This window comes from Pyxicephalus adspersus, chromosome 6, assembly GCF_032062135.1.
Source record: "Pyxicephalus adspersus chromosome 6, UCB_Pads_2.0, whole genome shotgun sequence".
NCBI classification, from domain to species: Eukaryota; Metazoa; Chordata; class Amphibia; order Anura; family Pyxicephalidae; genus Pyxicephalus; species Pyxicephalus adspersus.
This window is the reverse complement of record NC_092863.1, coordinates 51,600,903-51,614,921: the sequence shown is the minus strand read 5'-3', so window position 1 is coordinate 51,614,921 and position 14,019 is coordinate 51,600,903. Positions and strand designations below refer to the sequence as shown.

Genomic DNA, 14,019 nt, shown 5'->3' with positions numbered 1-14,019 from the left:
CACTTTTGGGCACTGTGCTCCAAGTCTGATTAATCTATGATATTCATTGTGTGTCAGCCAAATCATTAGCATTATTGACTGTATTTTACTAGTTTTAAATAGGTTTCCTTAGCGATAGTTGTTCAGGAACACTTCTGTGTTTCATTAAAGATTGGATGCAACTTTTAAATTGTGAAAACCTCTAAAAGCTTTATACTAATGGAGTATCAGCAGTTTACTTATAAGAAAACAATGAGGAATAACTCAGATATCTTAGTAAGCAATAAAGTTTACCTGACACTACAATTTATTATTCTTGAATGCAGACAAAAATCACTGCTTTTACTTACACCATTAGAAATTCCAATTATTTATTCCTAAAGAAGCATACATTCACTAATATCTATTTTCCCATTTCTCGCTTACTGCTAGTGCCTATGTTCCAAAACCCCAAAGCATGATATATTTGTACAACTGGCTTTGCATTTTACCACAACCCTCTCTAACGGAGGTGGGACCTGATCTGTCTCTGTATAAGTTTCACTTTAACACACAACCTGTGGCTAGACAGGTAAAGAAGATGCACACACTGACAAACTCATCTCTTTGACACACTGTAGCCTTCTCTTAACAGCATGATCCATTTACTGCAACACTGACTGACACATTAGCCTGATTTATTAAAGCTCTCTAAGGCTGGAGAGGATTCACTTTCATCAGTGAAGCTGGGTGATCCAGCAAGGTGATAAAATGCATTTGCTATTTGTTGGAAAATGTTTTCAATCATGGACAAGATCCATTCCAGGTTTGCTGGATATTCTCCAGCCTTGGAGACCATTAATAAATTAGGCCCATTGTGCTGCTTCTCTTCACTAATCTCTGAAAATATGCTGTACAGTCTGTATATAGGACTGCAAGAGGCTGATTCCAAGTCAAAATCATGTACTTAAACTCCTCTGATTTAAGGCAGCGGTCGCCAACCGGTGGTCCTCGGACCACTGGTGGACAACAAGAAAATTTTGGTAGTCTGTGGCTCTGGTCAGTGCGCCCCCCCAGCGGGGTCCTTTTCCTGAACCCGCTGATCGTGTCTCCCGTATGGACACAACCTGCCCACTCTCCCATTGAAAGCTCAGTCCTGCTTGCTAAACATCCTGGGGGGACAGTAGCTGTAGTAATAGGGATTCCGTGGATTTAGTGGTCCATGAGGTTCAAAAGTTTGGCAACTACTGATTTAGGGGAAGAAACCTGTATGATTTTGTTCTCTTTATATCTGCCTAAAGTCCCACTTTACAAAATACATGATCAGGCAAGTGGTGATTGTGCATGTGCAGATCAGCGGTGGTGGTCAGGGAAACCCGGCAATCCCATCTTCCACTGGGCCAGGGATTAGTGTGCCATTTGGTTACCAAGAACAATTAAAAACAATATTGCCAATAAATAGATTGAATTTAGACAAAGATGACAAAAAAAAAGATACACTTATGGGATGCTTTGTTATAATATATATCAACTGACATCAATCATTTCAAACATATATGATGATATGATATACTCTTCCATGTAACTAATTTTAGGTTAGGCTTTCCAAAAAAAGGGAAGTCAAGACCTTAGCCACCTACTTGTTTTCTGAAATGGGATATTTCCTCTGGCAGTCAATGATAACAGGAGACAGTCGTCCTGGAAAATCCATGTTTTCTTTAACATCCCATAAATGCGAACTAGTCCTAATCCCAAATGTACTGACGCCTTCTGTAAGTTTAGCCCTGGAAAAAAAACATTCACACAATCAGTGTGTAGAAGGATACAGTGATTCCCCATTGTTCTAGAAAACAGTAGAATGGTAGAAATGGATAGGTAGGAGAAAGAGAACTCACAAAAAAGAAATGATATAGGAATACAGTAAATTAGAAAATTAAAGTCCCAGAGATATATGGGATAAAATTGAAATAAGCATATTAAGGACAAACAGAAGATGGACCTCGATGAAAGCAATAGAAACCTAATTAAAGTCCCTTCTCTGGTCTAAAGAGCATTGATTCATAGAATAGCTAAGCTGTTTATTGGCTTGAATATTGGCTAGAATAAAGTACTGCAGTCTATGGCCTAACCCGACTGTGGAAATCCTGATCAGGTCTAAATATTGATACGGGTGTCAACCTACTTAAAGTCTGTTTAAAGTCCACGTGGTATCACAAAAGCAGTTGTAAAGTTGACTTTTAGTGGGGGTGTTTAGGGTGTCAATTAAATTCTCCCCACTTTAAAAATAGAATTGGGTCTTTGGGTTCCTATGGTAGGAAGCCTATACCCAATTTAAGTGCTCAGGTTTCAAGAGGAAAAGATGGATTGTGGGGGCAAGTGGGAGGTCACCGAGAGTGAAGCATTTTCCTTCTTCCTTTTAATGACGGGTGTACTGCCAAGCCAAAAAAATTTACCAGTTCAAAATTGTAGTTAGACAAAGGAATAAGTATATTTTACAGGAGAGATCATAAGCAGCTTGCACATACTTTGCCAGTGATATCCCATCATTGAACGGCAGCCAGACCATCCAAGATTTCTGTTTGCTAAACAATTCAAAACCTTAACACTTCAATATACCTTATGCTGAGGTATAAGACGAGGAGGATATTTAAGCACAGATCAGTGTGTTGTGAGGAAGCTGAGTGTCACAAATGACCACATAACTATAAGTTCCAGGCATTACTTGGGTGGCACATTGGAAAGTAGGGTTGGAGAGCAGTATTTTTCGGAAAGGTCAGCATTGTTCCTTTGTCACATTTTTAGACCCTGTTCTTCCATTACTCATTTTGTATTTTCTCCAAAACGGCCCATTTACCAAGATAACCAACAACTACCATATTCCTAAGCAAAATATAACACATGCACAGTTCAACACCATTTTATCCATGAAAACTTGCTAATAGTATAATGGATCTGAATGGTGACCATGAAAAAACTGAAGTTCTGTTTCTATAATTGTTTTTTATCTTCTAACCTGCTGACATTTCTCGATCATTAATCTGACTAGCTCAATTTTTATATCTGACAATATTTTTTTGTCCTTGTCACTGATCAAAAATATAATGATTTTATTGGTGTGATTTATAAAAGCTCCCCAAGGCTGGAGAAGATACACTTTCATCAGTGAAGCTGGGTGATCCAGCAAACCCGGAGTTGATTTATTCAATGTCATTTGCCAGCAAATGTTTTGAATTCTGGACAAGATTCATTCCAGGTTTGCTAAATCACTCAGCTTCACTGATGAAAATGTATCCTCTCGAGCCTTGGAGAGCCTTATGAGTCCATTTACACAAACGAATGCCTCCTCTTAATTAACCATTTACAATAAAATAAACTACATTCACAAGGTTATAGTCCCCTGAGAATCATTACATCTACACAAATGTGGGGAAGATTTTGACAGGGAAACTGTGACATTTTTTTCTTATGTCCTGGAAGCCTGTAAAACAGATTTAAATGACATGCTATGCACAAATATTCAGACTGAAGGCTTATTTATAACTGCTCATGACAAATTATGAAGGCTAGCTTTTGCCTGGTTTACCTGGAAAAAAAATTACTCTGAAAATATATCAATATAGGTTATTAGTGTGCTGAACGTGAAAATCCCACTGGGCGTAGTTCATCTTTAAAACAGGCCTGTTTGGATCATTATAAAAAAATGCACATTTTATGAAAAGGGAGAAACAAACAAAAAAATAACTGAATTTTTAAGCATTGGATATGTTTACTAACAATTATTCTAATAAAAGCAGCCCCTGCAAGGCTTCTGTATCACTGTTTACTCCTCGCACAGAATATCAGCCTCTTCCTTTAAACCCCTTGTTGAACCATATGATCAGAGTAGGTTAGGGGTAAGTCTGCTTCAGACCAACCACAATTTTATATTATTTACCTTGTGGATGAGTCTGCCCCCTTGATCCCAGGTTTTGGACATGGCTCAGTACTAATATTAAAATGAGTGGCACAATAAACTAAACATTGTACATAGTTCAAAAAGGGCACTGCAGGAGAGATACTCCCTGAAGTATTTAGAGAAATGCTCATATATCCCTAAGGCCGAGTAAGCTATTTTGCTGTACAGCCAAATGTGAGTGAGTAGGGAATTGTTGTGTTTTGGACATATAAATATATATATATATATATATATATATATATATATATATATATATATATACTGTATATATATAATGCCACCCTTTAGACATTCTTTACACATGTAAATACATTGAACTTCCCTTGGAAACTAACTTCCTGCTTGGTTTACTGGCTTGCCGCTCCTCCCAGAAGTCTGTACATTACAGTAGAACCTCGGTTATCCGGCACCCACAGGGAATGGCTGATTCTGGCTAAGTGTAGTTGCCGGTTAACTGAGGTTACTCGAAACTGAGGTTTCTCAGCCATTCAGCCCTAGACTTGAATGGGGAGACTTGTCCCCATTCACCTCTAGAGCCGGAACCAAGGTTTGCCTTTTCTCAGCCAATCACAGAGCTATCAGCGTAGCCCTCCTCTGCTCTCCTGATTGCTCCCGCAGCCCTAGTGGAGCTGTGGTATGTGTTCTTGGATGCAGAATACATGCCACAGCTCCGCAAGGGCAGCAGGAGCAATCAAGAAAGCGGAGCCAGTGAATTTTCCGGTTAACTGAGTTCCAGATAACCGGGGTTCTACTGTATATTGAAAACAATTGGTACTGTATAAAACTAAGGCTACGTTCACATTGGCGATAAGGTTGGGGTTTAACACTTCCTCTTACCAAGAACCACCAGGAAATGCTGTTCTTGAACAAAAAAAATGTAAACATTTTATGAAAAATATAATGATTAGAAATTAACAAGATAAAGCATATATTTTTATTGTATTATAATGAAAAAGTTTGTAATTCTCGTGTAGGAAAATAGTTTGTGTTTTAGCATGTGTGTATTTGTGTGTGTGCGCAGAAGTGTGTGTCTGTGACCATTAGTGCCAACTCTAGTAAAAAACAGCTGTATTTTGATTCACTTAAGGTGGCCATACACTAGTCAATGGGTGAATGACCTGTGTTTATGATTGATATCACTTCTATAGCAATTGATTACTTGGTTACCATCATGAACTCACTTACTAACAGAACAGACAATATGTTCCTCCCTAGCAACTGTCAACCAACAGAAATGTTTCCTGACATTTACACCTCTGGGTTCTTATTCTGATCAATGTTCAATCAAAATATCTATCAAACACTGCTGAAGCATGTCCCAATTTTTAATAAATTACTGTAAGATTTCTTTTAATGTAATCTAATGCCTAATCTATTACAAATGTATTATAGTGCATTCTAGTCCCTCTTACATAGTAAAATGCGTAAAGGTTTCATGTATTCCTAAATCTAATATTTTAACCAAATAAAATGACATTGGTAAACATTGTTATACATAACATAATTGTAATGCGCCTGGGCACACAAACCACTACCGACTCCAGATATCCTTGAATAAGGTTTATTCAGAATGGTACAGCACAGCAAGGGTTAAGTCCAATCAAGCAAGGTACAGAAGGATAAGGCAAAAGCAGGTCAGTAACAATCCGAGGTCAGGGCAGGCAGCAGGCAGAATGGTCAATAACAATCCGAGGTCAGGGCTGGCAGAGTTCAATCAGAGTTAGGTTCAGACCGGGTCACTGAGGAGATGACAAGCAGAAGTTTTAAACACACAAAGACACACCCAAGCACACTGTGGTAACAGAGGCTATAGCGGGCAATGGGGTGATGGACAGGCTCTCCTTAAATAGCCAGGATGACCAATCACCTTGCGCCACCTGGCACTGTCTGATGGGAGACTGAGTAAATCCCCTGCAGCTGATTGGCCGCAGGGAATTCAAACTAACTATGTCCCGCCCTGGGGCGAAGCAGCCGAGTGCCACGCCCTCGGGGGGTACAAGAGGGACGCATGGTAACACGCGCACCTCTTCCCACAGTACCCCTAGGACGTGCACTACTTTGCACTTGCACAGTGCTGGGAGCAGGAACCACATTCAAAGGGATGCAAGGGCTGCTGCCTGGCTGATCAGTAATTAGTCCAGGGCGGATCCCTCCGCCTGCAGAGACAGACAAGCTGTGAGCAGAGGAACAGCCTTGGTTATGCTGCTTGCTACTGAGGGGTCTCCCTCTGTGGCTGGGAACCCCAGGGACGCCGCAGGCTCGCAGGGCGGGTAAGTTCCTTACAATAATACTGTTTAAAATATTCATGCCTTAATCAGGAAATATTACAATACAAAAGCATTCATTCCTGATATTCTGTACAAGCTATTTAGTCTCAGTAATTAAAGTAGTCAAGTTGCTTGCCTGCCTTTAACTTGATTGATAAATAAAATCTGCAAACCTAAGTTGTAACTGTTAAACTTAATGGTAAGTCATGATGACATGATGATAAATGACAACTTTCTAGATATAATCCAAAAATATATAAATGTTTTTCTATGAACTTCATATAGCCTGAAAACACATTTTCCCAGAATAGGCAAATAAAATTGTAGATACTGATCACTTAGAGTATGTCTGATTCATACATAATCTCTATAGAACAAAATTCCCTATAAACATCATTAGTATTATTAGTAGGCAGACCTCCGCATCCCTATCAATTCTGTTAAACACCATAAAACTGTCAATTCATAGGGTCAATAGTTGTCAAGCAAAGCAAGTTTTGATAGGATTAAAGGAGTTAAATTTGATTGGCTTGCTCATTTTTCTAATAACACTACCTGGATTAAAATTTATATTTTGTGTGGAAAGAGATGTCATTTGTTAATGCGCATTTAACATTTTAAACATTTCCTGTATCTGTTTATTATGCAGCACAATCACCAATGCTGTCAGGAAAGATTATTTCTAAGACAATTAATTCAACATTTTTATGAACAGTGAAATAAAGCAGAATCAATTTCCTCACAATTAACTTTTTTGCAAAAAGAATTAAAATAATTAAATTAAGTGTTTGCGCAGCATGCTTACTTCCCAAACCTTGAAATCTTCAAATATTATAATTGAATAAGTTTTAATGTATTGGTATTTTATAGAATTAGATTTTTATGCAACTCTACTTACATCCATAAATTATGAACAAATGTAGATTAAAAAGAAAAGAATAACTATAATACATAGTATAAATTATAGCTAAATTTATATATATTTTATTTTGATTGAGTAGATAATTGGTAAAACATGTTTTTTTTCCTTTTGCCATTTTTGTCCCATTGAGATTTTCCTTTAAAACAGAAAGTGAGAGGAAATCTCTCCAAAATGAAGAATTTCTTTCTTATATGGTTGCCAATAGGACAAATGTCCCTATTGGAAGAATATTCTTCTATTTCAAATTTTAAATTCAAATCAGAATAGTTCTGACGCATGCACGGACATCATCAGGAATCGCCGAGGGACGCATACGCGAACCCCGGGTGTTCTAATTCTTTCCGAACTTCCATGCAAAAAGTGTTAAATTTTTTGCATGGAAATGTATTTTAGATTGTAGGCTCGCTAATTAATTGCTATGATCGCACCATTGAGCTTAACAGATCCTCCTTAATCGCGCAGCTGAAATCTAATCGCCTTAATTGGCAGATTTGCGCCCCCTATTGCTCATTATTATGAAGGCAGGAGTCCAGCTGGCAGTGAGGAGGCGAGTGTATGCGCACACTCGAGTCCAGTCCACTCGAGCTTCCAGCGAGCGCGGATTTTATTGATGAATCAGGGGCAATGTATGACAATTGGATTGCAATACATCGTTTGTTTATATTTTTAACCACCTGGGAAAAGTTCGGGTTTAACACTTTTTGCAAGTGTTTTTACCCCGAACCATGTCGGGTTTAACGCCCAGGTGGTTAAGAGGGGGTCCAAAAATGGCTCCTGTTTCCTAAAAAACTATTTTCCTGATTAAATGCCTTTCAGTACAATCTCTGTCCTCACAAAGTTTAAAGGTAACTAAAGGGGTTATGTACAACATTCTGGTCCATACACTGTTCTGTTAGCCTCCAAAGGCTGGTATCCAGTATCTCCAAGGAGATCTGGTATCTCCAATTTTTGCACCATATTTATTGCTGAGCACTGAGTTTATGGCACTGGGCTTGTGTTTTGAAAATGGCCATTGTTGAGCACTGATACTAATAAAAAGTATCAATAAAAAGTATCAAGGCGTATTTGCAGCCTTGCAAGGAGTTACCAGCCCTTGGTTTGGTCACCTTTAAGTGATAAGGATATCTATATTTGAAATTTTTTAAAAATACAAGGAGCAATTGGTTTAGTAGATGTAAAATGGATACCAGGAGTGGATCAATAAACAGATTTATTTAAAAAAGCCATTTCTCATTAGTTGCTAGCCGATGTCCCCATCCCAGTAATTAATTTTAAAATGTTGTATATTTTAAAATGAACGATAGAATCATTTTTAAACAATTAAATAAACAGTTAATATACCTGTGTCTTGTAGTATTATGATTTTTTTCCTGTCAGAAATTTTCTTTTTACTATGGATGAGTGAATGGGAGTCAGAAGATGAAAAAAAGCCACTGACGAGGCAGTAAACCATAGGAAGAACAAATAAAGCTTTTAGGTTATCTTGTACAATTGTAAAACACAGAAACTGCCATGAGTCAGCGCTAATGGGAATCTTAATTACCTAACATTTGCTTTAACCCAATCTGGCTTCTGTTCAGAAGCACTAACATTTTATAGCTTTAACATTGAAGAGATAGAGAATTGTTTCACTCCTGTAGTTTTATATGTAGGAACATGAGAGAATGTATGCCACCATGCAGAGTATTTAACAAGTAGTGATGAACAGCAATAAGAAATTATTTCTACGGAGTATCTTTCTTAATAGTTAGACACATTTTGCCAAGATTAAATTAATTACAAACAAGAGGATACTGATCCTCATTAGAGTGTGCAGTGAATGCAACTGAATACGAAAGAAAAGAAAAGATTCACACTGTGGTGATTCACTTCTGTTCTGCTGTCATGTGCAAATGTGTTGTATAACAATAAAATCACATCCTCATTCACTTAAACATCTATCTAACCCAATTGATCCTGATAACAGTATAAACACATTACTTTAAATTTTGTCTTTTTGTACATAATTTTAAATTTATCCCTGTTCTTAACGCATTTTGCTCTATGGCTTTATCAGAGAAACAGATCAAAGGGACTTTTATCAAATTGTTCTAAAAGATATATATTATTAAGTTATTTATGTATGAATAATATACAACAATACAACCTTTTTCAAAATTCAGAAGTGACACTCACCAAAATTGTTCCGTTATGAAAATAGTGCACAAGGGACAAGGTATAGGTATATCATTTTGGAAAATGAAGGAGGTAGGTCACAGACACCGTTTTCAATCACCAATGAGTGATATTTGTGAGGGAGAGCACAACACACTATTATGCATAGGTATTTGCAATTTTTAAAAAGAATGCTTATTTTTTTTTTTCTCCTGACTTTTTGAATTGGACAGAATCACCCCTATATAACCTATAATTCATATATTAAATTACTAGTATTCCAGACACTCATTTATATATCTATCTATCTCACCTATGACAAACAACATATTTCATCCAAATTCCCAATTATACAGTATTATTGTTGTAATAATATTATATATCTAGCCACCAATATTACATACATCAATTATACCTTTGTATAAATATCAATTCAAATAATTTATTATAGTTTCCCATTCTGTGAATTATAACATTATTAACTTGTACTAAAAAAATCCCCATACCAAATAAATATTTGTGTTTAGGACTGTACAATAGGGGATGTGGTACAAAGATTATACCAAATTCCACAAATACTACATCTAAATTGTGTTAATCATAATACACAAACTAGCAGCCAATAATCAAGTAGCCTAGTTTTTGTTGTACCTGGTAGAAAAGGTGACATTTTAGTCATCTACTCAAAAGACCTCTGTACTGCCAATTTACAAAATATCAAAAAATGTAAACAGTGTTTATTAGGCACTGTACAGTATATGGCTGAATAAGTGTCATATGAGTATATAGTATATAGCTATGGCATAGTATATAAGTATATATCTGAATAATGGCTGTATATAAAGAGAAACTAGAAGATGCAGGAAATACATAACTATTCTAACTGCTATTTTGCAATTTGATAAACCACTACCCTAGTTGTTTCTCCTTCCTGTTTTCTCCAGTGATTCCTAAACTCACCAGACAATTTTTCGCCTGAGACAAGCACAGCTGTTCTAGCAGAAGTCCCTGATATTGTACACCAATCCACACTGGAGAAACCAAGCCAAAAATCTAAATCACTAATTTGTAGTTAATTTCTTTCATTTGCAGGCTTTGTGGGGGAACATAAACATTTTCCTTTTAGGATCTTTATAGGCCAATAACTAGAATTATTTTTTCCTGTAAGTTAGCATAGGGAACCGGAAACGTGGTTGACATTACCTATTGAATATAGATAATAATTTAAAATTTTATGTTTTTATATTATATTTTTCATAGTTTTGATGTATAAAAAATATAATATAATAAATAAAAAGAGCTTTTTATGGTGGACAGAAAGTTTTTAATAGTATGGGGATATTGATATAAATGTCCAAATATTTTCTCCAATAAATAAATTATCCATTTGGAGAATTGCAGTTCTTCTGAACCACTCATGGTTAGGATTTATCCAGGATTATTAGTTTAGATACTGTAAAAGCAGATAAAGGACATTAAAGCAAATCAAGTTGGGTGTCAAGTTTTTTTGGGAATATAAATTTAAAGCTTTTATACAATTTTTCTGTTTCCTCAAAGGCAGTAGTATTTAATTCTTTCATACTGTCCATTTAATATTTGTATTATACTGTAATTGCTGAAGTACCTTTTTTTCTAATGCATATAGCAAAGAGATATGTCTGATTTGGAGTTAGGTAATTGCTGGAACTGTATTTTTGACATCTGATTCTTTTTAGAGCCATAGGTTTCCTGAAATTCTATTGTTGTTGTTAGGGAGTCATATTTTGACATAATGAATTAGAAAAATGTCCACTCCACCATGTCAAAGGCCTTCTCAGAGAATATAAATAGATGACATAATAGAGGGGAGTGTTGTTGGTCATAGTGGCTGAGGGTTATAGGTATTTTAGGTATTTTGGTTTTGTGTTTAGCTTTCTTATATGAAGATTATCCATTCTATGTTGATAGGGCTGGGAATGTATTGTATGAGTTGTTGTTGCAAGTTTTATTAGGCCAATAAAAAATAAGAAATGGAGACTTTTGGCATGGTGTTAAATGTATTTTAAGCCATTTTTATTTTAGTTGAGGATGACAGCGGGAAGCCACTACAAACCTGCTTGTTGTCATGGCAAATACTACCTGTAATTTCAGATATACTGTGGTCATACTGAATGTCTTACTTTCACATACATAAATGAAAAATGTAGTGTATTTCAGCTAAGCACATATTTTGTATAATAATTGTTGTCTTTACTGTAAAACAATATTTGAGTGTGTACATTTGCAATTAGCCACGCAGGAGGTGCATTGTAATAGACTAGACTTGTCTACTAGGAAAAAGAAGTAAAGCACAAATGTTCTATAGCACTGCAAAGATGAAGCAAAACAAGTGTGTGCAATTACTACTGCCCATATATACATACAGTATATTTACATATTAAACATATAGCCATACAGTGGGGGGAAATATTTAACACGTTAAGGTTTTTCTCAATAAATATAGTTCTTATGGGGCTACTGACATGAAATTTACACAAGATGTCAGTAATTCACACATACAAAGAAATCAAAACACATACATCAATAAATTAGGTTATAAGTGAAACGAAACAGGGAAACCGTATTGAATACATGAAGAAAAAGCAATCCTTCCCACTAATAGGTGCAAATAATAATCAGCTGATGTTGACCTAAATGATAGCCTACACTCAACCTGCAAGACTCCATTGCTGAAGAAAAAGCAAGAAGAAAAAGTTGAAGCTCATTTACAGTTTGCTGCACAACATTTGGACAAGCCAGTGTAATACTGGGAGAATATATTCTGGTCAGATAAAGCCAAAATTGAACTCTTTTGATGTCAATGTACACATCATGTTTAGAGGAGAAATGCCACTACACATCACCATACACAACATCAGAAATATATTTAATGCAAAAACATGTTGACGTGTTCAATACTTACTTCCCCCATTGTATAATAAATAGCATCATGTAAAGTATTATGTGGCTAGTATTGAGTGTCCATTGCTTTTGGAGAAGGCCCCATATAATCCTACATAAAGCTATGTGGATGTGTAATCAGACTACTAGCTGCCTGGGATGCACAACACTGTTACAAAGTTAGTTTAGAATTGGGAGGGGATAAAAAGGATAAGTGTCTACACTTCTTGTCATAAAGTATGGTATCTAGTATACATCTATTTACCAATGCTCTTGAATCATAGAGACAAAGTAAAATCTAACATCTATGGAAACCTACTGTTAAACTGTATTGAACAAAAAAGAAAACAAGTAAAAAATCCCTAAACTGATATTATTTGTTAAACTTTCGCTTATTATGATAAAAAAATCTATTGTTTTATAATTTTCTTTGTATTTCTTTGTATGTAATTTGTATTCAAGGTATTATGCAACAAAGTACATTGTACTATTTCCACAGCAACCATATCCTGTAAGTAATTACATTTATGCAGCATGAAGCTACAGTTTTCTTTATCCCTTTTTAAATGTTTTTTTCCTTGCAAATGTAGATATTGAATGTTATAAATGTCTTCAAAACAAATAACTGTTTGTAACTATTATTTCTTTTTTATTTTATATGATTAACAGTCATGAGATTAAGGAAGAAAGGAGGATTAGCAAATTGCATAAAAAATAATAAAAAACCTTATGATTACAAAATAGAAGACTATTTTGTTTAAAAAGTACAGGTGTGGATGAGTAATTCTTGCCCAATATTCCAGGAGTAGGAGGGGCACAGTGATACTTTACCAAGTGTTGGAAGCCCTTTCTGAGATATATATTTAATTTGAATTTAGTTGTGGGCTATTTGCATGAGGGTTGGAGGCTTTCAATAAAGCAGACCTTCCATGTTTATTTTTATAAAAGAATTACATTTATACTTGTTGGTGTTTGCAAATTCTATACAAATTTTAAAAGTAGTGTAGCTTGGCCAGTGTTTTATAGCAAATTCACTTTAGAACATGAGTTTTCTTTTTTTCAAGATGCAAAGTGAACTTTTGTTTAGCTTAGTAAATAAGGTGAAATAAAATATTAAAGTGAAAAATTAAATGCAGGGAAATGATTGGATGGTTGAAGTCAGCACAGCATTATTTTACTCTTTACAAAGTTAATTTTCATGTACTTTAATTATTTAATCATGTACAAGCAAAAAATCCAAAAAGAGAAAATTCATCTTGCAAAGTGAAAACATTTAGCTATTATTAGTTACTTTATCTCTCATACCTTTACACCCCTTATGAGCCAGAGCAATTTTTCCACTATGGGTCTGTTAATTCAGCAATACCTTTGTGATGTAAGCACCTAAATTCCTACACAACCCAGCCTCCATACATTCTCCTTGCCATAATCCAACACCTTTGAAATTAAGCCCCATAGCTGGCCGACCACGTCACTTTGGCAAACAAGTCGAACTCTAATACTGCCAACCTCTGACTAAAAACCTGGCCCTTGGGAAGCACCCAAGGGCCAAGCAGAGATTGCAAAGACATTTTATGATATAAACTATTTTTCTAATCCAAGGGCAAAACACAGACCAGGATTTTTTCTATATATCTGTAAACCAGACCTTGCTAAATTTACTGCTTTCTGGTAGAGAAATACTGAAAATGTCCTCTCCTCCCGGATCCTACAATAAAACAAAAAGTTTGAGCCAGCAAGAGTATAACATAACATGTGGCTTAGTGTAGAATATCTGCTGCAAACAGGGATCAGCAAGAGCGTGAAGTTTGAAGACCCAAGCTGCTAGATGGGTAAGTAAAAAT

The 14,019-nt window shown here is 35.7% G+C and overlaps 1 protein-coding gene across 1 annotated transcript in view; it reads right to left on the bottom strand.

Annotated features, from left to right (window-relative positions):
- The window catches only part of LOC140333817 (transmembrane protein 132D-like), a 441,891-nt gene that overhangs the window by 194,016 nt on the left and 233,856 nt on the right, over window positions 1-14,019 (bottom strand). The window contains exon 3 of the mRNA XM_072415753.1: window positions 1,599-1,742. Within this exon, the coding sequence (XP_072271854.1) occupies window positions 1,599-1,742 (144 nt within the window). The remainder of the gene's footprint in view (window positions 1-1,598; window positions 1,743-14,019) is intronic.